This window comes from Ranitomeya variabilis, chromosome 3 (genome assembly GCF_051348905.1).
Source record: "Ranitomeya variabilis isolate aRanVar5 chromosome 3, aRanVar5.hap1, whole genome shotgun sequence".
Taxonomy (NCBI): Eukaryota; Metazoa; Chordata; class Amphibia; order Anura; family Dendrobatidae; genus Ranitomeya; species Ranitomeya variabilis.
Genome location: NC_135234.1, coordinates 247,439,864 through 247,465,055, shown reverse-complemented (window position 1 = coordinate 247,465,055; position 25,192 = coordinate 247,439,864). Strand labels below are relative to the sequence as shown.

The window sequence follows — 25,192 nt, the reverse complement described above, 5'->3', positions numbered from 1 at the left end:
TAAATACAGAAGTGGTGACGTGTTTCGATTATACTCTTCTTCTGACCGTTCCTCTCCTGGTTTTGACTTACAAATACTAAACCAAATACTGACCAAATACTCAATGTGTACATGTGGCCTTACTGACAAGATTTCAGCTAGATTTTTATGAAATAAGAGCAGAAAATGTTTTAAAATAACTCGAGAAAAAAATCCCTTTAATTTGTATTTATTATGTCAATAGTAAATGTGACATGAAGAAACTAGGTAATATATCTTATCAGAGAAATCAGCTTCCTGCTGCACCAAGATGGTAAATAATTCTCAGTTTTCAGGTAAAATCTCTCTTCAGTGAATACAGATTTTCCCATTACGGTGATAGGAGACGACTGTTCAACATATAACAGTGTTCTATAGAGATCTGGAACTTTCTTTTAATGAGGACTTGCAGCAGAATGTCGGCCTCTAGCTCCTCTCGCCGTAGAATGGTAAAAAGCACCAATAGCCATTTCCTATCTGAATACAGATTTTACCCATGAATTCACAGTGAGAGGTCAATTACTATGTAATCAAGGAGGAGAAAAGAGCAAATTTCTCTTATGTCTTATAAAGTTGTTTATTTTCTTGTGTACTATTGATTTATGAAGTAAAAATTAACACAATGGTTGCCATTTAACCCCTTTCTGACCTCGGACGGGATAGTACGTCCGAGGTCAGATACCCCGCTTTGATGCAGGGCTCCGGCGGTGAGCCTGCATCAAAGCCGGGACATGTCAGCTGTTTTGAACAGCTGACATGTGCGCGCAATAGAGGCGGGTGAAATTGCGATTCACGGCCGCAAATGAGCGCATCGCTGACCCCCGTCACATGATCGGGGGTCAGCGATGCTTCTGCACAGTAACCATAGAGGTCCTTGAGACCTCTATGGTTACTGATCCCCGGTAGCTGTGAGCGCCACCCTGTGGACCACCCTGTGGTCGGCGCTCATAGCACACCTGCATTTCTGCTGCATAGCAGCGATCATCAGATCGCTGCTATGTAGCAGAGCCGATCCCGTTGTGCCAGCTTCTAGGCTATTGAAGCATGGCAAAAGTTAAAAAAAAAAAAAAAGTGAAAAAAGTAAAAAAAAATATAAAAGTTTAAATCACCCCCCTTTCGCCCCATTCAAAATAAATCAATAAAAAAAAAAAATCAAACCTACACATATTTGGTATCGCCGCGTTCAGAATCGCCTGGTCTATCAATAAAAAAAAGCATTAACCTGATCGCTAAACAGCGTAGCGAGAAAAAAATTCAAAACGCCAGAATTACATTTTTTGGTCGCCGCGACATTACATTAAAATGCAATAACGGGCGATCAAAAGAACGTATCTGCACCAAAATGCAATAATTAAAAACGCCAGCTCGGCACCCAAAAAATAAGTCCTCAACCAATCTCAGATCATGAAAAATGAAGACGCTACGGGTATCAGAAAATGGCACAATTTTATTTATTTTTTTTAAGCAAAGTTTGGAAATTTTTTTCACCATTTAGATAAAAAATAATCTAGTCATGTTAGGTGTCTAGCAAAAAAGCCAAACAAAAAACAAGTGTGGGATTGCACTTTTTTGGCAATTTCACCGCACTTGGAATTTTTTCCCGTTTTCTAGTACACAGCATGCTAAAACCAATGATGTCTTTCAAAAGTACATCTTGTTTCGCAAAAAATAAGCCCTCACATGACCATATTGACGAAAAAATTAAAAAGTTATGGCTCTGGGAAGGAGGGGAGCGAAAAACAAACACGGAAAAATGGAAAAATCCCAAGGTCATGAAGGGGTTAAACAACCATTACTCAAAAGTTTGTGCAGAGATGACATTACATCCATCATTCACACCACCGATGCCGCCACTCTCCTCAGCAGTCAAGTGCGGTATATGCAATCATTACAGCCGGGCCCACCAATGTCATGACTGCCACACCACCAGGGACTACTGGAACAGTGGGGCATTTAATTGGCAAGTCAAGCTTTTTTTTTTTTTTTTTTTTTTTTTTTTTTTAAAACAACCCCTTTTAAGTCAAGGAGCTAGACATGGTCCCTTCCAGAGATCCCTAGCTGTCGTTCACTATTCTGTAATGGAGCCCCTGCAGCCAGAAGAGATCATCCTGGCCCTGAGCTGCTTGTCAGATAGTATCTAAGCATATTTCCTATCACATATTGTTACAATGAGGACTACTCGCAACAGGATACTAAGAGGACAAAATGAAGAAGTATAAGACTCCGATTTCTGCCAGGCTCCATAACATTGATAGTAACTACCAGTTTAATATTTCTGCTAAAGTCAGTGTGCAGCTATGGAGGCAGCCGGATGTAATGTATGTGGTATGTGGCTAGAACAGCTCTGTACATTATTTATTGCTCCCTGGTGATGCAGCTCAGCTCTTATACAAGAGCATGGAAACAGTGATGGAGCTGTACTGTTCTGGTACGGCAAATATCAGCTCATTAATTGACCTCCATCCTTCTGATATTGATAAAGATCAGATAATCCAGCAAGCTCTTCATACAACATTCCACTTTATTGAAATCTGTATCTGAATCCCATGTGTATAGTCTAGCTGACATGTGCATTCCTTGCGGATGAAAAGCCATTAGTTGCTTTTCATAAGTAAGGCAATATTACCCTTGCACTTTTTGGTGGGGATTGTGAAAAGCATAATAAATAATCACAGGGTTGCCAACTTGATTATTTTTTTTTTAATTCTCAGACAGCTTATCAAACAATGGCAGCCAATAGTTTCCATTCAATACCATAATAAAGTAGTATACTAAGTGATACATGTGTGCAGCCCAATTTTCATATTTAGACATTAGTTACATTGCTTGTGAAATGTTAAATGATAATTACAGTCATAATCTGTTTACCAACCTTCAAAAAAAATTCCTGACGTATCAAATTTTTTTTTACATTCAGGCAAAAAAGTGCCCTAATTTTACAGACAGTCCAAGAATCTCTGGATGGTCGACAAACCTGATGGTATAGTTTTGCTGGACTGTTGTATATTTGTTTTTGCCAACATTACCTGAGGCGACAACCTCCTATTTGTTATGTGATTGGTTGAGCATGGCAGCAAAAGTTCTTTAACCCCTTTCCGACATTGGGCATAATAGTACACTCACGTCGGTCTCCCTCCCTTTGATGTGGGCTCCGGCGGTGAGCCCATATCTTTCCCAGAACATGTCAGCTGTTTTGAACAGCTGACCTGTGCCCTGAACAGCCGCTGGGGGAATCGCGATCCACCCGCAGCAATTAACCCATTAAATGCAGCTGTCAAACCGACAGTGGCATTTAACAAGCGCTTCCGGCAATCATACCGGAAATCCACCCACCGGTGACCCCCGTCACGTAATCACGGGTCACTGGTGGGTTGGCATGACAACCAGAGGTCTCCTGGAGACCTCTATGGTTGTCTCTACCGGCTTGCTGTGAGCACCACCCAGTAATTCAGTAATTCAGCTACATATAGGCGATCTGATCATCGCCTCTATGTAGCAGAGCCAATCGGGTTGTGACAGCTTCAAGTCTTCCATGGAGACTATTGAAGCATGCCAAAAGTAAAAGAAAAAAAAAAAAGCTTTTAAAAATATAAAAAAATATAAAAGTTCAAATCACCCCCCTTTCGCCCCATTCAAAATAAGACAAAAAAAAAAATCAAACATACACATATTTGGTATCAGTGTTCAGAATCGCCCGATCAATAAAAAAAAAGGATTCTGCAGATAGCTAAACGGCGTAGTGTAAAAAAAGTAAAAACGCCAGAATTAGTTTTTTTTTGTCTCCGCGACATTGTATTAAAATGCAATAAGGGGCAACCAAAAGATTGTATCTGCACCAAAATGGTATAATTAAAAACATCATTTCGACATGATAAAAATAAGCTCTCCCACAACCCGAGATCACGAAAAATGGAGACGCTACGGGTATCGGAAAATGGCACAATTTTTTTTTTTTCTTAACAAAGTTTGGAATTTTTTTCCACCACTTAGATAAAAAAGAACCTAGACATGTTTGGCGTCTATGAACTCGTAATGATGTGGAGAATGCTAACGGTAGGTCAGTTTTAGCATTTAGTGAACTAGTAAAAAAGCAAAACAAAAAACAAATGTGGGATTGCACTTTTTTGCAATTTCAGCACACTTGGAATTGTTTTTACCATTTTCTAGTACGCGACATGGCAAAACCAATGGTGTCGAACAAAAGTACAACTCGTCCCGCAAAAAACAAGCCCTAACACGGCCATATTAACGGAAAAATAAAAAAATGTATGGCTCTGGGAAGAAGGGGAGCAAAAATGGAAGACGCAAAACCAAAAATACCTCTGATCTTTAAGGGGTTAAACATATAGTCAACTATCAAAGGTACCATGTTGGCCTCCACTACTAGCAATTCTTTATTCTTTTCCAGAGACAACTGCACACCTGTAGACGTGTCTGTGCCGGGTTTTGCAGCTCATCCACATCCTTCTTAAGGCGTAGTTCTTGTTCTGCAGACTAGGTGTTCTAGGAGCTAGGGCTTCACTGATAACACACGTCTGATCTAAAGGCTGCATCGCTTATTTTGCAGCAATTTTAGAAATGTGCGGCAAAACATTTTTTTTTTGTACGCAGCTACAGGTGAAAATTATATATTATATTAAAGCATGTCACTAAAGCTGTAAAAGACAGCAAGTCTTCGCTTTGAGATGTCAAAACATTTTAAGCCTTGAGATGTCACAAACAACTAAGTAAGTTAGGTGTAACAGGGTGTAATGAAGCCTGCCCGGCAAATTCAACAAAATTTACACCACTTTAGTGGCATAAATGACATCAGACATGTACTCCAGTCGATGACTAGGGTAACATTTCTGGCAGAGACACACAGCACTTGTAAGATGCTTCTAATTCATTAGTAGGCACACAAGGCACCAGTCTTAATGAATCAGGCCCAAAGAGCTGTGTTTATGGCTGTTTGGTGTGGCAAATCTATTTGTCTGATCTCCTTCAAAGTGACTTGAGCCTATTCTACAGCTTAGCTGATTTTTTTTTTCAATTTGCTTATTTCAGACGCATTGTTACTATATCTACAATAGAAACAACAATTAGACAAGTGTCACAATTAAGGTAACACTAGAAATCCTTTCCATCTTACTGACTTACCAAGTACGGTCACAGTAGTTGATGACTGTACATTTCCAAGTGGAAATGTAACTGCTTTGCATATGTATTCCCCAGCATCAGGAAAGTCTACATGATTGATAACAATTGTTGCATCGTGAAGTGATGTGTTTTTGAAAGTCGTTCGATTCTGATAAGATTCTTGAAAAGATATTCCATAGAGTGGGTGCTGAACAGCTATAGTTTGAACACTTTTGCCAATTACTTTTTCCCATGAGATTTGGGTTATTGTTTCATTGACTTCAATTAAACACTTCAAAGTAATGTTCTTTCCCCATACTGCAGTTTCATGTGGATCCACGTGTATTGGCCCGGCAAATGAACCTGGAAAAAGAGCAGAAAGTATGCATTTAAGGTGGTGGTAGAAATACTTCAAAAACATGCCATGGAATACCAAATGCCTTACTTTACTAGTCTTATCCCCTTTACCCCCGAGGGTGGTTTGCAAGTTAATGACCGGCCCAATTTTCACAATTCTGACCACTGTCCCTTTATGAGGTTATAACGCTTCAACGGATACCGGTGATTCCGTCATTTTTTTCTCGTGCCATTTTGTACTTCATGATAGCAGTAAAAATTTCTTTGATTTGACTTGAATTTATTTGTGAAAAACACAGAAATTTGGCGAAAATTTTTAAAATTTTGCAATTTTCCAACTGTGTGAGATTTAAGGGCATGAAAATTCAGTTATGCTACACAAATTACTTAATAAGTAACATTTCCCACATGTCTACTTTACATCAGCACAATTTTGGGATAAAAAAATTTTTTGTTAGGAAGTTATAATGGTTAAACGTTGACCAGCAACTACTGTACTCATTTGTACACTGATTTTTTTTTTTAGGGACCACATCACATTTGAAGTGACTTTGAGGGGCCTATATGATAGAAAATACCCAAAAGTGACACTATTCTAAAACCTGCACCCCTCAAGGTGCTCAAAACCACATTTAAGAAGTTTAGTAACCCTTCAGGTACTTTACAGGAATTTTTGGAATGTTTAAAAAAAAAAATTGAACATTTAACTTTTTTCACAAAAAATTTACTTCAGATCCAATTTGTTTTATTTTACCAAGGGTAACAGGAGAAATTGGACCCCAAAAGTTGTTGTGCAATTTGTCCTGAGTATGCTGATACCCCATATGTGGGGGTAAACCACTGTTTGGGCGCATGGCAGAGCTCGGAAGAGAAGGACTTTTCAATGCAAAATTGGCTGGAATTGAGATAGGACGCCATGTCGCGTTTGGAGAGCCCCTTATGTGCCTAAACAGTGGAAACCCCCAACAAGTGACACTATTTTGGAAAGTAGACCCCCTAAGGAACTAATCTAGATGTGTGGTGAGCACTTTGAACCCCCCAATTGTTTCACTAAAGTTTATAATGTAGAGCCGTGAAAATAAAAAAAAAAAGTTTCCACAAAAATGATCTTTTAGCTGGCAATTTTTTATTTTCCCAAGGATATCCAGAGAAATTGGACCCCAAAAGTTGTTGTGCATCGTTTGGGCGCATGACAGAGCTCGGAAGGGAAGGAGCACAGTTTTGGAATGCAGACTTTGATGGAATGGTCTGCGGGCATCACGTTGCCTTTGCAGAGCCCGTGATGTGCCTAAACAGTAGAAACCCCCCACAAGTGAACCCATATTGGAAACTAGATCCCCAGGGAACTTATCTAGATGTGTTGTGAGAACTTTGAACCCCCAAGTGTTTCACTAAAGTTGATAAGGCAGAGCTGTGAAAATAAAAAATAATTTCCCACAAAAATGATCTTTTCATCCCCTTTTTTTTATTTTCCCAAGGGTAACAGGAGAAATTGGACCCCAAAGTTGTTGTGCAATTTGTCTGGAGTACGCTGATACCCCATATGTGGGGGTAAACCACTGTTTGGGGGCACGGCAGAGCTCAGAAGGGAAGGAGCACCGTTTGACATTTTCAACGCAGAATTGGCTGGAATTGAGATCGGACGCCATGTCGTGTTTGGAGAGCCGCTGATGTGCCTAAACAGTGGAAACCCCCCAATTCTAACTCCAACCCTAACCCCAACACACCTCTAGCCTTCATGAATTTCTTTTGGGGGGACGGCGTTTATACCATTCTTCGTGTGGTAAAATTGATGAAGCAGTTTTATTCATTGGGTCAGTACGATGACAGTGATACCTCATTTATATAATTTTTTTATGTTTTGGTGCTTTTATACAATAAAAACTATTTTATATAAAAAATAATTATTTTTACATTGCTTTATTCTGAGAGATATAACTTTTTTAATTTTTCCGGTGATGGAGCTATATGGTGGCTTGTTTTTTTGCGGGACAAGATGACGTTTTCAGAGGTACCATGTTTATTTACATCAGTCGTTTTGATCGCGTGTTATTCTTTTTGTTCGGCGGTATAATAATAAAGCATTGTTTTTTTGCCTTTTCTTTTAACCCCTTAATGACCGCCAATACGTCTTTTAACTGACCTGAGATATAAGAGAATAACATCCCCATACAGGTGACAATCCAGCAGCTGTCGGCTGCACACTATAGCTGACAACTTGCTGCATCAGCCACAATCAGTGTTTGCTCCATCCATATCTGTTTAACCCCTTAGATGCTGCTGTCAATAGTGACTACATCATTATAAATGGTTAACAGAGTGTGGAGGCTTCCTCTTTATCCCAGTTAGTGCCCTCAGATCATGATTGTGTGGTCCTGATATTTGCAATGGCAATTCACGACCAAATAGCAGCCTTAGAGTCTGACGGCTGTAGTAATCTGTTCAGAAGTTAGAAGCATTTAGGTGGTAAAAATGCACATTTTCATTTCTGCTGTGCCACTTTGCATTAATTCCTGAAAAGCACCTGAATGGATAATAAACTACCTGACTGCAGTGTTCAATATATCAGGGGGTGTGGTTTTTAAAATGGTATAACTTTTGGGTGTTTCCCAATATATAGGACCCCTAAAGGCACTTCAAACAATGATAAGTCCCTAAAAAATTACATTTTGTAAATTTCCTTGAAAAAATGAAAAATTACTGCTACATTTTTAAACTTCCTAAAATGCTAACAAAACAAAATAACATTTTACAAATGGTGCTGATATAAAGCAGACATGTGGGAAATGTTATTTATTAATGTTTTGTTGTGGTATGACCATCTGGAATAAAGGGATAATCATTCAAAGTTTGAAAATTGCACATTTTTAAACATTTTTCTCAAATTTCTGATTTTTTTTTATAAATAAACACAAAATATATTGACCTAAATTTACCATTATCATAAAGTATAATGTGTCACGAAAAAAACAATCTCAAAATCACTGGGATTTGTTGAAGCGTTCCAGAGTTATTACCACATAAAGTGACACTGGTCAGATTTCAAAAATTTGGCTCCGTCACTAAGGGGTTAATGGTGTTCACTAAAGGGGTTTTTGTTCACTAAAGGGGTTAAGTAGTGGGACAGCTTTATAGGTCAGGTCGTTACGGACGCGGCGATACTAAATATGTGTACTTTTATTGTTTAGATTTTTTTTATTCAAAGATTTATTTATTGATGGAATAAATATTGATTTTTTTTACTATTAATTCTTCTTATTTTTTTAAATATATTTGTACAATTATTTAAAAAAAATTTTTTAATTCATTCTTAGTTTTACACTTCATCCCACTATGGGACAATCATTTTGTTCAGGCTGATCGCTTCTATAGCATGCAGATCTGCATGCTATAGAAGCTGTCAGTGCAGCAATCCCTGCACACTGACCATAGAGACTTCCTGACATGCACTGCGCATGACAGGAAGTCTCTCCGCTTTGGTAACCCAGATGTCGTCATGACGACATTGGGTTACCATGGGAGAAATCGGGACCCCGTATAATGCCGCGGGGTCTCCGATCCAAACGCAGAGGGGCTGTCAGCCCCTCTGCCGGCTCCAGAACGCTGCAATCATGTTTGATCGCAGTGTTCTGGGGGTTTAAGTGCCGGGAGCAGTCCATGACCGCTCCTAGCACTTAGTCCCGGGTGTCAGCTGTGAGAATCAGCTGACACCCAGCCGCGATCAGCCGCGCACCCCCCAGGAGTGCAGCGGATTGCATTGGACGTACTATTCCATCCATGGGGATTAAGTCCTAGGTCACATGGACGGAATAGTACGTCCAATGTCAGAAAGAGGTTAGAATTGGTATTTCCGTCTCCAAGATCCTATCCGAATATTAGGTGTACTAATAATAATATTGGTAAATACCTCCAATTAGAAATGCAGTATAGTTTTCCCTATTCGCAATGTCTCTTTCCTCACGTGCAGGCATTGCTATCCATGGATCAGATAGATTCTACTGCGCAGGCGACACCATCTTGGTGGAGACAATTTTTTTTTTTGCGGCACCTGCGCAGTAGCATGTATCAGATCGCCGATAGATGCTCCTGCGCAGGTGCGGCTGGCGCCATTGTGAGAGTTTTTTTATTCTGAATACATGTAGATGATCAAATGAAATAATTACATGGACATTATAGATGTGATCAAGCTACAGCTCAGGCGTCGCCGCCTCCTGCTGAATGTGATTTTTTTTTTTATTTCAAAACATATTATATTCAGTATGTGAAATAGGGGGCAGGTCAGTGAGGGATCACTGACTTGTCATAAGCCACACAGATGAATATCTCAGCAGAGCACCACATAAAGCCCCCCCACCACCATAAAGGCCACCCCGAAGCACGAGCGTATCATTAGCTGAAAATTACAAATAAACAAAAACAGGACCCAAAAACAATAAAGGAATTACTTTTTTTTTTCCAACCCCACACACACAAAAAAAAATCATTTGCATACAGATAGAAAAAGCAGAGCAGCACTGGAGACGTATGGGTGCAAAGCTTCCCTGGCGAAGACCCAACCATCCATACGAAAAAGCAACAACTGGAGGCAGCAAAATTCTGGGGAAAAATGTGATCGATTAGCCCATATTGTTGACAACGTTTTGGTTCTGAGGTGCTTGAGAAAGGTGCACACCTCAGAACCGAAACAACTCCATTATGAGCTAATAAATCACTTTTTTGCCATAATGTTTTCATTCCAGTTGTTAAGAGAGATATATACAGGTGCTGATCACAAAATTAGAATATCATCAAAAAGTTAGTTTACTCCAGGTCTTCAATACAAAAAGTGAAACTCATATTATATAGAGTCATTACAAACAGAGTGATCTACTTCAACTGTTTATTCCTGTTAATGTTGATGATTATGGCTTACAGCCAATGAAAACCCAAAAGTCATCATCTCAGTAAATTAGAATAATTAACAAAAAAACACCTGCAAAGACTTCCCAAGTGTTTAAATAGGTCCATTAGTCTGTTTCAGTAGGCTCCACAATCATGGGGAAGACTGCTGACTTGACAGATGTCCAGAAAGCAGTCATTGACACACTCCACAAGGGGGGTAAGACACAAAAGGTCATTGCTAAAGAAGCTGGCTGTTCACAGAGCACTGTATCCAAGCATATTCATGGAAAATTGAGTGGAAGGAAAAAGTGTTGTGGAAAAAGGTGCACAAGCAACTGGGATAACTGCAGCTTTGAAAAGATTGTTAAGAAAGGAGCATTCAAAAATGTGGGGGAGATTCACAAGGAGTGGACTGCTGCTGGAGTCATTGCTTCAAGAACCACCACACAAAGCCGTATCCAGGACATGGCCTACAAGTGTCGCATTCCTTATGTCAAGCCACTCGATCAATAGACAATGCCAGAAGAGTCTTACCTGGGCCAAGGAAAAAAACTGGACTGTTGCTCAGTGGTCCAAGATGTTGTTTTCAGATGAAAGTAAATTTTGCGTTTCATTTGGAAATCAAGGTCCCAGAGTCACAATCAGTGATGGTTTGGGGAGCCATGTCATCTGTTGGTATAGATCCACTGTGTTTTATCAAGACCAAAGTCAGTGCAGCCATCTACCAGGAAATTTTAGAGCACCTCATGCTTCCCTCTGCTGACAAGCATTTTGGAGATGGAAATTTAATTCTCCAGCAGGACTTGACACCTGTCCACACTGCCAAAAGTACCAATACATGGTTTAAAAAAAAAAAAAAAAACAGTATCACTGTGCTTGTTTGGCCAGCAAACTCGCCTGACCTTAACCTCATAGAGAATCTATGGGGTATTGTCAAGAGGAAGATGAGTGACACCAGACTCAACAATGCAGATGAGCTGAAGGCTGCTATCAAAGCAACCTGGGCTTCCATAACACCTCAGCAGTGCCACAGGCTGATCGCCTCCAGGCCAAGCTGCATTGATGCAGTAATTGATGCAAAAGGAGCCCCGACCAAGTATTCAGTGCATTTACTGAACACACATTTCAGTAGGCCAACATTTCGGATTATAAAATCATTTTTCAATCTGGTGTTTTAAAGCATTCTAATTTACTGAGATAATGACTTTTGGGTTTTCATTGGCTGTAAGCTATAATCATCCCACTGCTAGTGAGTGACAGTGAGTGACAGTGGGATTTAACTGGTTAACAGTCACAGGTGGAGCACTGCTCTACCAGTGGCTGTTAAAGGGAACCTGTCACCCCCAAAATGGAAGGTGAGCTAAGCCCACCAGCATCAGGGCTTATCTACAGCATTCTGGAATGCTGTAGATAAGCCCGCGATGTATCCTGAAAGATGAGAAAAAGAGGTTAGATTATACTCACCCAGGGGCGGTTCCGGTCCAATGGGCGTCGAGGTCCGGCGCCTCCTATCTTCATGCGATGACGTCTTCTTGTCTCCACACTGCGGCTCCGGCGCAGGCGTACTCTGCCCTGTTGAGGACAGAGCAAAGTACTGCAGTGCGCAGGGGCTGGGCTCTCTGACCTTTCCCGGCGCCTGGGCACTGCAGTACTTTGCTCTGCCATCAACAGGGCAGACAAAGTACGCCTGCGCCGGAGCCGCAGCATGAAGACAAGAAGAGGATGTGATCGTAAGAAAATGGGCGGCGCCGGACCAGACCGCGATACCCACCGCAGTGGGACCGCCCGCCCAGGTGAGTATAATCTAACCTCTTTTTCTTATCTTTCAGAATACATCGGGGGCTTATCTACAGCATTACAGAATGCTGTAGATAAGCCCCTGATGCCGGTGGGCTTAGCCCACCTTCCATTTTGGGGGTGACAGGTTCCCTTTAAAGGAACATGATGGCTGATTAAATCAGCTGTCTTGTGCTGGGAAAGATGTGGGGTGACACGCTGTCAGAACACATGATGCAAATATACGTCATGTCTTGAAGGGGTTAAAGTGAATCTGTTAGCAGGCTTTCCTATTTAATCTGCGAGCAACATAATATAGGGCAAGTGAGCCGGTTTCCAAGGATGTGTTACTTACTAGGCTGTGTGCTGTAGTTTTGATACAATTGGTGTTTTATCAGCAGGAGATTATTACTGCCTGACATGGTCTCACGTGCACGGCCTTCAGACTAATCCGTGCAACTCTGCCCCCATCACTGACTGGAAACTTGCTGACAATGTACACAGTGCTGTGGGCGCGGTTATTCACAGTTTGGCACTATGACCACTGCTACATCCATAACAGATAAAACGGAGTCTATCAAAATTATACCAAGCAGTCCTGTAAGTGATACATCATTGGAATCAAGTTATCTGCTCCTCATTTTGGGCTGCTCTCAGATTACACAGCAAAAATCTGACAGATTCCCTTTAAGGGGTTAAAAGCATCACCAATCATTTTTCACATACATGTATATATAATGTATAGTGCCGTAAATAAATGAAATGTGAACATTTCAGTTATCTGTATGACAAGCAAATGCTTGAGAGCTGGATATGCTTTTATTCGGCTATTTTTTTTTTTATACGTCATATCTCCTTTCTTTTATTTTCTAAAAAGGCACCTACTGTACCATTATTATACTTCCTGGCTAGACAGGTGATTATTACTATTTTTTGTCTCATTTTTGTTACAAAAACTAAGGACATGGCACATTATAATTTATATAATTAATCTGTCTGAAAGAAATGGCAAAAAGCCTTGGCGTTTCATACTGTGACAGACCGATTTAAGTAAATTGAAGTACCTCAATTTTAAGGCAATAATAGGAAAGAAATCTGCCAAGAAACAACTAGCAAGAATGCTCCAGAGCTATTAACAGGCTTTGTCAGGACACCCAACAGGGAGTAGCGAGAAGTCGGATTCCAGAAATGTGCCAAAAACCTTCCGGCATCCTCGTACACATGGTGCAACAACCCGGGTACAAGAGCTTTTCAGTAACGGTAAAGTGTACACAAGACATTTCCTGCGATCTTCCTCAAAAACCATACATGCTTTGTAACGGCATGAGGACTTTGCAGTAGTAGTGAATTTATATAAAGTGTTTCTATGGAAACAACACATTCACTTTGATTGAAGTCAGTGGGTAAAACAATGTAATTCTGTTTACTTCTAAAAAGAAACAAACAAATGTAGTGTCTAAAAGCAGGTGTGAATAGGGTCTTGGAATCACAACCAAAAGGCCATTCAGTTATTGAAAAAATAAATATCACCCCCCCCTAAAAAAAACAAAAACAGTTCATTGTTTTCACCCACTTTGCTATTATTGGTGTCAGGAGCCTATTAACATTCAGTGATTTACAAGATTTAATCATTTATTTGGGTAAGGGAGTCATTGCTTCCCAATAATGGACCTTATGAACAGAATTTTCATGTCATTCATCTTGACACAGAAAGAAGATCATTGATAAATAACTTATTTATTGTTCACCTTTTCCTACAAAACCATTGGATTCTCTGGTAATAATTATTCCATGATGATTCAAGCCAACTATAACCTTAATACCACAATTGCTTTTATCCCTTTTTTCTCCCTCTCCACATTTAAATGAACATTTCCAGCTTTCAAGATTATTTTTTTTTCGCTTCAAAGCCAATAATTTACAAATACTAAAATATCCTTTATTTTTTTTTAACTTCTTTTTCATTTCTGTGTGTAACAATTTTTGCTGAACTGCTACACTGCTTTATTAACGGCAGGTAAAAGGTTTGCTATACAGCAACCATACAGTAAATTGATGTACAATTCAATACAACTGGTCATATGCAATGCTGCGGAGTCATATGCTTCCTATACCTTGATTTTGTGGTTTCTATTAAAACAATAAAAATATAGCTCTAGATTGCAATGGTGCCATGAACTGTAGCTCGAGTTGTCATGTCCACAGCGCCCGGAAGGAATACAAACCTGGCGCAGGAGTGCGAAAAGATGGATTGTTTCTGTTATGCTAACATTTATTCAATCTATTTATTTCCATGGTATTAATACATCTGTTATCTGTATTGTTTCTCTAATAAGACATTAAAGGACTTATTGGCTTCTTGTAAGTACAGAGGCTTACGGTAGTTATAAATTTCTTTCCTATTGCGCATGAATTTTCAGTTTAGTGATTTTTTTTTTCTAAAAGGTACAAAATTAAGCAGGGAATCTAAAATGTGGAATTGTTAACAAGAAGTAATATACTCAACTGAAAAAGTATGTTTGCACTGCACCTTTTTCAGCTATTTTTAGGCGAGTCCACTAAGATTAAATAAATGGTGGAAAAAAGCAGTGACAAAACGATAAAAAGAATGGTCCTATAAATTTGTATGCGAGAACTACTTACTGTTCACATGTTCAGGTTTTTCAACATCTTCAAACTTTGGAAGAAACCAAGGGTTTAAAAGTAATGAGTTTATTCCTCTGGGATTTTCTAGAGAGACGCTCATTACTTTACAATACAATTCATTGGGAAGGCTTGGAGCATTTTGTCTGCATTTTTACTTTAAGAAATGCTCGCATTTTTTTAATTAATCAATGGATTAAAAAAAAACACATCAGGAAAACACTAAGAAGATAAGAAGATGTCCAAAAAAACATTGAAAGAAAATCCTGAAAGCATTTTAGAAATGAAGCGCAAACCAAGAAATACTGAAGAAAAAAAAAAAAAGACTCAACGTTTACGGCGCTCCAGAGAAAAGGAGCGTTTCCTTAAGCATCCGCTTGCTCATCATATAGCCATTCATATGCGATTTCCATAGCTGTGACCATTTTCTCTTCTGCTTCCCTCAATGTAGCTGTAACACACCTGTCTCATCTTCAGGTCTGAGCACAGTTCCCTTTCCCCATGGCCACAAGTGTCTGGTCTTACAAGTGGTCTGGCGTTCCTCATATCACTGTGTTTGAGTAGTGAGACTAATGTGTCCGGTTGCCAATGGTTTGGAGATTGCCACTATCCAGTTTCTTCTGTTGCCATGATCTCAACAGACTCTTGAATGATTTCTTTAGTTTTCCTGAAAGCAACACACATTGTTAGAGAGTGTTCTTATTACGCCACAATCTGCTGAGGATTCCACTTTCTACATCCGAGTGCTGCTTCAGACCTGCCGTTTTCCTCTTCATTTGCTCTCTTGTGGCTTCCAGTGTGTCCTGCTTCACTTGTCTGCCATCCAGTATACCCTGTTGTCTGGGTCCTTACACACTGGATCTGTATGCCCACCGACCTACGAATTTGTAACTACACCTCACCAAGTGAGAGCTGGGCGCAGCATTTACAGGTACATGTGCTGTGTATGTGCGACATAAGGAAATAGGAGCAGGAATGTATCAGTGTACTATGTATGGGAGGCAACGCAACTACAGCTAGTCTCCACCCACCAGCTCAGAGAGAACTGAAAATTAACATTTAGGATCCGACAAACTATTCATGCCAGAATTCTGGTATAAAAGCTTTAAAAATGTGCCAAATATAGGCATTGCTCCTAGGTTTGGTGACTTTTGGCATCTTCACGCAAGTTCCTCCCAGCTCCACTGAAATGGGCAGAGAGGGTGCAGGACAGTGTGTGGCTGGGAAGGTGATACAGATCATCTAATTAATGACGAGCTGTGGCATTTCATGGGCGAGAATCTCACTCCAGGCACCTTACTGGAGTGAAATGTAAGGAACCGAGCATGGGCACGTCAGATGCTACAGATTTATGAGCAGGTATGCACCTCTTCATAAATCAGGAGCATCTGACTCCAGCACACCCCCTCATCAAGACCACTGAGAACAAAGTCAGCCCAAAGTCTGCAAAGCAGAAAACTTGTGAGAATTGCAGGATACACGTCATATAATGGCGAGAAATAGTGTTATGCTTCATGTACACACAACAGCTTATAGTGAAAAGTCACCTGAAATGACATGTAAACTTCACACTCTTCACATTTAATGTTGTCCAAGCTAATTAAAAAGTTACACATAGGCAGCAAAGTATGTCATATAATGACTATATGCAGACTTTTTTCTCCTGGTAGTTCCAACACTGCCTCCCCAATGTTCCCTGCTTGTCTTCTGCTTAGTTGGTTACAAACATCACAACCTGAGCAGTGACATGACTTCTATAACCAATCACTCTTCCGCAGGTTTTGGGCTAGCTTAGCAATAGAAATAAGACAGTTGTTTACATAAAATATATTTGAAAAATTAGATTGCTTAAATTTAAATTTAGTCTGGGAAAATATTTTAGCAAGCCACAGATTAAAGTAGTGTTCTCACAGTACTCTCACATGTTGCTAGCAGAGGCAGCTTTGTCTCTCCAGCATGGGAGAAGCACAGGGACAAGTTGGCTTCACAGCAGAGTCTGCAAGCGGCACACGCTCATTGCCTAGGTAACGGGCCAGTCTGAGGACTGCAGGGTGGCCGGGAATCTAGGCAACACATCTCTACAGAACACAATTAAATTTCCCTCCATTCTTGAGAAATGAGAGGCGTTTTAATGAGAGGTATATTGCAAAGTTGCTTATTTTAACAAGCACTTTACCATTTTAACCAACTTGAAACAAACCTTTTATCTGCTGACAACACAAGTATTTTACTAACATGCACGGTTAGCTTTAGTAAAAAGGGCCTCTTAAGGTACAGTCACCCTCAGCAACGAGAACGACAACAATCCGTGACATTGCAGCGTCCTGGATAGCGATCTCGTTGTGTTTGACACACAGCAGCGATCTGGATCCCGCTGTGATATCGCTGGTCGGAGCTAGAAGGCCGGAACTTTATTTCGTCGCCAGGTCGGCGTGTATCGTCGGGTTTGACATCAAAAGCAATGACGCTAAAAATGGATGTAATGGAGCTAACAACTAGCGAGAACGAGAAGTGAGTCGCCCTTACGTCACAGGATCGCTCCTGCATCGTTCTGGAGTTGCTGTGTTTGACGTCTCTACAGCGACCTAAACAGCGACGCTCCAGCGATCTAGTTTAGGTCGGCTCGTTGTCTATATCGCCGCAGCGTCGCTGAGTGTGACGGTACCTTTACACTAAGCAGAACTGGAGATAGGAAAGCAACTCTTCCCATTTGGCTGCTGCATTTCTTTGGTTTACAGAAGTAAATAAACAGAAAACAACTAGACAATAAGATAACACAGGAAATGCCTGAACAATACAGTCCCTGCAGCATAACAAAGTAAAACTTTATTCCAGCTTCACTTCGATTTTCCACTAATGTATATGGTACATAAAGACTAAGCAAATTACTCATACTGCCCACAAGATGGCAACATTCCTCTTCTGGAACATATTGTTCCTTCCTGACACATGGAGCACAGCAGTAAGGAAACACATAATAGAGATGCAGTGTGTAATGTGCACATAAATAGAAGGCAACATGGTGACATTTCACAGTGTAGGTAAAGGAGAAATAGCCAGGCAAAACGAGCTTAACCTTTCCTATACGTTAAATAATGAGCATAAATCAAGTGACAATAGCCATGGAGTGTTCCTTAAGGGACCTATGAGAAATAACAGCCTGTTTACATAACATTCAGACAAAGTATCTATATTTAATTTCCACTTTGATAACAATCTGTACGTTATTACATGTCTCTATGCGATAAAAGGGTGAAGATTTATTCACAGCTATCAAACTATAGTACTGATGAAACAAACACCAGCATCTGTGCAGAGTAGACCGGTTACTGAGAGAAGAGTGACCTGTCTAAGATCGAAGCAGGAAGTGCAGTGTATGTGTAATCGCGATTAAACCTTCAAGGATACATTTCTCAGAAAAGCCCCAACGAAATACTATAAGGGAGGTATGAATGTAATAAGCATAATGGGGCTTTATACCCTTTAGTAAGGTTCAAATATCATGCTGACTGGTCCTCTTTAAAGATTCCACACGAACACTGATGAAGACCATTTATTCACACACAGGAGTACAATTACCACAATTACATCAGTTTTCCTCCGTCATCTCTTATAAAGATTAAAAACAGAATTCCACACAAACACAATTTATAAAGCCCCACTTGTCTCTATTATAAACTCAAATGTCAATTCTTTACTTAAATTTAAAAAGGGGACACGGCTTGCAAGTGACTACCGAATTATTAAAGCCTCCATTTTCCAGCTTTCTGCCTTAATTTGGCACAAACTTTAAGCTTACAATTCAGTGTCCTGCTTTATATTCCCAACATGTGGGCACTGTGTATAGGGGAACGTGGCACAAGCCACTACACTAGTAATAAGTTACATAGTACAGTTGAAAAAAAAAAACGTCCATCATGTTCAACCACAGAATTCCCCATGGTGTTGGTGTGGCTTGCTTCTATTGAGTTTTATTAACCAAAGCTAGGAGGGATAACGAACACTAGAGAAAACAGAGAATGGATTCAGAAGGCTCAAAATAAGCTTGAACAATGGGCAGCGACTCATAAAATAGTATTTAACAGGGAGAAATGCAAAATTCTACCTCTGGGCAAGAAAAAACGAAAATTACATCTACAAAATGGGAGGAATAGAACTAAGCAACAGCATGGGTGAAAAAACGAGTATACGAATAGATCACAAACTGCACGAGTCAACAGTGTGATGCAGCAGCAAAAAAGGCAAACAGTGCTGGGATGCATTAAGAGAAGCATAGAGTCTGGATCACTTTAAGGAATTATCCCCCTCTACTCCTCCATGATCAGGCCCCATCGGCAATACTGTGTCTAGTTCTGGGAAACACATTTTTTTAAAAAAAGACATTGTGTTCTCTGAATTTGCTCCAGTTTTTCAGAGAACAGCTACCAGGATGGTGAGCAGACTGCAAACTGTGTATTAAGAGGAAAAGGATCTGGGAATGTTTAGCTTGCAAAAAAGAAGGCTAAGAGGAGACTTTTTTTTATTAAGGGTATAAAATGTAAAAGTTTGACAATTGCTAAAGTTTCACAATTTTTGCCAAATTTCCATTTTGTTTCACAAATAAATGCAAGTCACATTGAAGAAATGTTACCACTATCATGAAGTGCAACACATCAAGAAAAAATTACCTCAGAATCAGGTGTATCCACTCAAGTACTCCAGAGCTGTTACTTCAAAGTGACACTGGGCAGAATTGTAAAATATGGCCTGGTCATGAAGGTGAAAACAGGCTTGGTGGTGAAGGGGTTAAAAGAACTATTCAAATGAAAAATCCTACTGAAAGATTCATGACACCTACAGTAGAAAGTAAAGCAGATGTCAAGTCTTGTGCAGATCTAACTTGCGGGTATAATACCTATGCAGAGAGAAATGAGCCAGAAAACCATTTGTTTTTTAACCCCTTCCCGACATGTGACGGTATAGTACGTCACATGTCGGGACCCCCGCTTTGATGTGCGCTCCGGCGGTGAGCGCACATCAAAGTCGCGACATGTCAGCTGTTTTTTACAGCTGACATGTGCGCGCAATAGCGGCGGGTGAAATCGCGATCACCCGCCGCTATTAACTAGTTAAATGCCGCTGTCAAACGCAGACAGCGGCATTTAACTACCGCATCCGGCCGTGCGGCCGGATATGAGCGCATCGCCGACCCCTGTCACATGATCGGGGGTCGGCGATGCTCCTCCATTGTAACCATAGAGGTCCTTGAGACCTCTATGGTTACTGATTGCCGGTGGCTGTGAGCGCCCCCCTGTGGTCGGCGCTCACAGCACACCTGCATTTTAGCTACATAACAGCGATCTGATGATCGCTGTTATGTAGCAGAGCCGATCGGGCTGTGCCTGCTTCTAGCCTCCCATGGAGGCTATAGAAGCATGGCAAAAGTAAAAAAAAAAAGTTTTTAAAAATGTGAAAAAAATAAAAAAAACATAAAAGTTTAAATCACCCCCCTTTCGCCCCAATCAAAATAAATCAATAAAAAAAAAAAAAAAACTACACATATTTGGTATCGCCGCGTTCAGAATCGCCCGATCTATCAATTAAAAAAAAGCATTAACCTGATCGCTAAATGGCGTAATGAGAAAAAAATTCGAAACGCCAGATTTACGTTTTTTTGGTCGCCACGACATTGCATTAAAATGCAATAACGGGCGATCAAAAGAACGTATCTACACCAAAATGCTATCAATAAAAACGCCAGCTCGGCACGCAAAAAATAAGCCCTCACCTGACCCCAGATCACGAAAAATGGAGACGCTACGAGTATCGGAAAATGGCGCAATTTTGTTTTGTTTTGTTTTTTGCAAAGTTTGGAATTTTTTTTCACCACTTAGGTGAAAAATAACCTAGTCATGTTAGGTGTCTATGAACTCGTAGTGACCTGGAGAATCATAATGGCAGGTCAGTTTTAGCATTTATTGAACCTAGCAAAATAGGCAAGCAAAAAACAAGTGTGGGATTGCACTTTTTTTGCAATTTCACTGCACTTGGAATTTTTTTCCCGTTTTCTAGTACACGACATGCTAAAACCAATGAAGTCGTTCAAAAGTACAACTCGTCCCGCAAAAAATAAGCCCTCACATGGCCAAATTGAAGGAAAAATAAAAAAGTTATGGCTCTGGGAAGGAGGGGAGCGAAAAACGAAAACGGAAAAAGCTCCGGGGGTGAAGGGGTTAAGGACTATGTATGCAGAAACACATAAAAGCTTCCTAAAGTGGAAGGGTTGCTAGGAGATGTGGGTGACCGTGAATTGGCACTTTTAAGTAATAAAATAAACTGTACACTCTTTTTATAAAAGCCGCCACTTTCCCATTCTAAATGAAGGTCAAATAAATCACTGAACACATTCTGATAAGCTTACAAGTTGGAGGCATTGTTTAGTTTATTACAAAGTCCTTCCACAGCTTCAGTCACCGCAAGCTAAGGCTTCACTGTGGCCAAACCTAAGCAAATAGTACTCATGCCCTTGGATTGTGGAAACAAATAACATATTGGCAGGGAAGGAAATTTTTATAGTAGAGAGTACAGAACAGACAAGAAGTTTGTCCGGCTGGAGTGACCTCAGAGTCATCATGTTGTTTGAGAAGTCGCAATACCTGTTAATGGAGCTGACTGGAAGAAATTCTCATGCATAATAAGCACTAGAGACAGCAGGGCTGGCTTCTCTGAGGAGACGAAGATACCACTGCAGTCTTTACTGCTGAGACAGCTGCTTACACATGACCTTCATTATGCCAGACTCCATATGGAAATTGGTAAAGGATATGTCCTTCTAAAAACAGAAGGCGTTATCCTTCATTATTGGTAAACTTGTTAAATTGCTCCTGGCATATTTATATTACAGATTATATAATCTATGAAACATCGATAATTGCACTGAAAGTTTTTGAATTACAGAAAATAAATAATAATTGGGACTGAAAAGCCAAATGTCACCAGGGCAGCATGGTGGCTCAGTGGTTAGCACTGCAGCCTTGCAGCACTGGAGTCCTGGGTTCAAATCCCACCAAGGACAACATCTGCAAGGAGTCTGTATGTTCTCCAGGTGTTTGCGTGGGCTTCCTCCGGGTACTCTGGTTCCCTACCACATTCCAAAGACATACTGATAGGGAATCTAGATTGTGAGCCCCATAGGGACAGTTGCCATAATGTTTGTAAAGCTGATGGAGAGGTGTACTCCGCTATCAGCGGTCATGCTACGGACAGGAGAGCCGTACAGGCTGTGATAATGGCAACAATAGTAAATGCAGGAGGAGAACCTGCAATACGTAGAATTTTGTGGCATCTATTAATATAACACATCTGCTAAACTAAAGGTAAAGTGCGGTCTCTCCAATACCACACTCTTGCTCAAAGTATTGCATGGTATCAAAAAAAATCTAAAGGTGCCATGTGTTAGCAAGTTAAGAATAAACATCTGAATTTGGAGACCCATTAGAAGAATTTTCTAAAAATACTTTTCAAACAGAAACTGCACCCGATATTATTTTACACTTGGGAAAGAGGTCATGCATATATAAAATGCTGAACAGAGTGATGGAAGGTTGCCCTCTCATTCTGGCTTTAGTGTGACTACATGTACAGTGGTGTTCAAAATAACAGCAGCCCAATATGACTAACCAGATTAACCATTGTTTTTGGTATTATATTACCACATGTCAAACAATTCACCAGTTGGTGCAGTAGATTCTAAGAAATGTTTTTGAGTCTGTGTATTAGAATATTTAATTGAAAGGTGGCATGTTCAAAATAATAGCAGTGTGGAGTTCAATTAGTGAGGTCAATCATTCTGTGAAGAAACACGTGTGAATCAGGTGGCCCGTATTTAAGGGTGAAGCCAGGACATGTTGAACATTAATTGTTCCTTGAAAGCCTGAGAATTATGGGTCATTCGAGATATTGTTCAGAAGAACAGCATACTTTGAATATGAGGACACATGAAAGTAAAATTGTTCTTTTTGGGTCCAAGGGCCGCAGTTTGTCAGATGACCCTCAAACTCTGCATTCAAGCAACCGTAAACTGAAGACCGTGAAGCATGGTGGTGCAAGCATCATGATATGGGCATGTTTCTCTTAGTATGGTGCCGGACCTATGTACCGTATACCAGGGATCATGGACCAGTTTGCATATATTAAAATACTTGAATAGGTGATGTTGCCTTACGATGAATAGAATATGCCCTTGCAATGGGTGATTCAACAAGACAATGACCCTAAACACACCAGTAAACGAGCAAAATCTTGGTTCCAGTCCAACAAAATTGAGGATATGGAGTGGGAAGCCCAATCTCTGGACCTTAATCCGATAGAACACTTGTGGAGTGACATTAAAAATGCCATTTCTGAGGCAAAGCCACTAAATGCCCAAAATTGTGGGATGTAGTCAAAGTGTCCTGGACTGGAATAACCGTTGACAGGAGCTTAAAGTTGGGTGACTCTATGCAACATAGATGTGAAGCAGTTCTAAAAAACTGTGTGTATACAACTAAATATTAGGTTGGTGATTCACAGGAATGCTAAATCCACAAAAAATAAAAAATAGCACATATTGTAAGTTTGTAAAGACAAATGCAGACACGGCAAATTTTTTAGAACAGCCCAATGTAAATTTTTTGCTATTTTCTGTAAAGTACCGTATATACTCGAGTATAAGCCGAGATTTTCAGCCCAAATTTTGGGGCTGAAAGTGCCCCTCTCGGCTTATACTCGAGTCATGATCGGTGGTGGGGTCGGCGGGTGAGCACTGTCATATACTTACCTAGTCCCGGCGATCCTGGCGCTCCCCCTGCCTGTCACACTGTCTTCGGTGCCGCAGCCTCTTCCCCTGAGCGGTCACGTGGGACCGCTCATTAGAGAAATGAATAGGCTGCTCCACCTCCCATAGGGGCGGAGCCGCCTATTCATTTCTCTAATGAAGCGGTGCCGGTGACCGCTGATAGAGAAAGAGGCTGCGGCACCGAAGACAGGCAGGGGGAAGGAGCGGGACGCCGGGAGCAGGTAAGTATGTCATATTCACCTGTCCTCGTTCCACACGCCGGGCGTCGCGCCATCTTCCCGGCGTCTCTCCTCACTGACTGTGCAGGTCAGAGGGCGCGATGACGCATATAGTGTGCGCGGCGCCCTCTGCCTGATCAGTCAGTGCAGAGAGACGCCGGGAAGATGGCGCCGAGGAGCTGCAAGCAAGACAGGTGAGTATGTTTTTTTTTTTTTTTTATTGCAGCAGCAGCAACAGCTATGGGGCAATAATGGACGGTGCAGAGCACTATATGGCACAGCTATGGGGCAATGGTGCAGAGCACTATATGGCACTGCTATCTATGGGGCAACGGTGCAGAGCACTATATGGCACAGCTATGGGGCAACGGTGCAGAGCACTATATGGCACAGCTATGGGGCAATGGTGCAGAGCACTATATGGCACAGCTATGGGGCAATGGTGCAGAGCACTATATGGCACAGCTATCTATGGGGCAACGGTGCAGAGCACTATATGGCACAGCTATGGGGCAATAATGGACGGTGCAGTGCACTATATGGCACAGCTATGGGGCAACGGTGCAGAGCACTATATATATATGGCACAGCTATGGGGCAACGGTGCAGAGCACTATATGGCACAGCTATGGGGCAACGGTGCAGAGCACTATATGGCACAGCTATGGGGCAATGGTGCAGAGCACTATATGGCACAGCTATGGGGCAATGGTGCAGAGCACTATATGGCACAGCTATCTATGGGGCAACGGTGCAGAGCACTATATGGCACAGCTATGGGGCAATAATGGACGGTGCAGAGCACTATATGGCAGAGCTATGGGGCAATGGTGCAGAGCACTATATGGCACAGCTATGGGGCAATGGTGCAGAGCACTATATGGCACAGCTATGGGGCAATGGTGCAGAGCACTATATGGCACAGCTATGGGGCAATGGTGCAGAGCACTATATGGCACAGCTATCTATGGGGCAACGGTGCAGAGCACTATATGGCACAGCTATGGGGCAATAATGGACGGTGCAGTGCACTATATGGCACAGCTATGGGGCAATGGTGCAGAGCACTATATGGCACAGCTATGGGGCAATGGTGCAGAGCACTATATGGCACAGCTATGGGGCAATGGTGCAGAGCACTATATGGCACAGCTATGGGGCAACGGTGCAGAGCATTATATATATGGCACAGCTATGGGGCAACGGTGCAGAGCACTATATGGCACAGCTATGGGGCAACGGTGCAGAGCATTATATATATGGCACAGCTATGGGGCAACGGTGCAGAGCATTATATATATGGCACAGCTATGGGGCAACGGTGCAGAGCATTGTATATATGGCACAGCTTTATGTGGAGTATCTA

At 41.1% G+C, this 25,192-nt stretch overlaps 1 protein-coding gene across 2 annotated transcripts in view; it reads right to left on the bottom strand.

Moving 5' to 3' along the window:
• The window catches only part of NECTIN3 (nectin cell adhesion molecule 3), a 230,479-nt gene that overhangs the window by 169,061 nt on the left and 36,226 nt on the right, over positions 1-25,192 (bottom strand). For both annotated transcript variants that reach the window (XM_077295344.1, XM_077295343.1), the window contains exon 2: positions 5,158-5,499. In XM_077295344.1, coding sequence (XP_077151459.1) covers positions 5,158-5,499 — 342 coding nt within the window. The remainder of the gene's footprint in view (positions 1-5,157; positions 5,500-25,192) is intronic.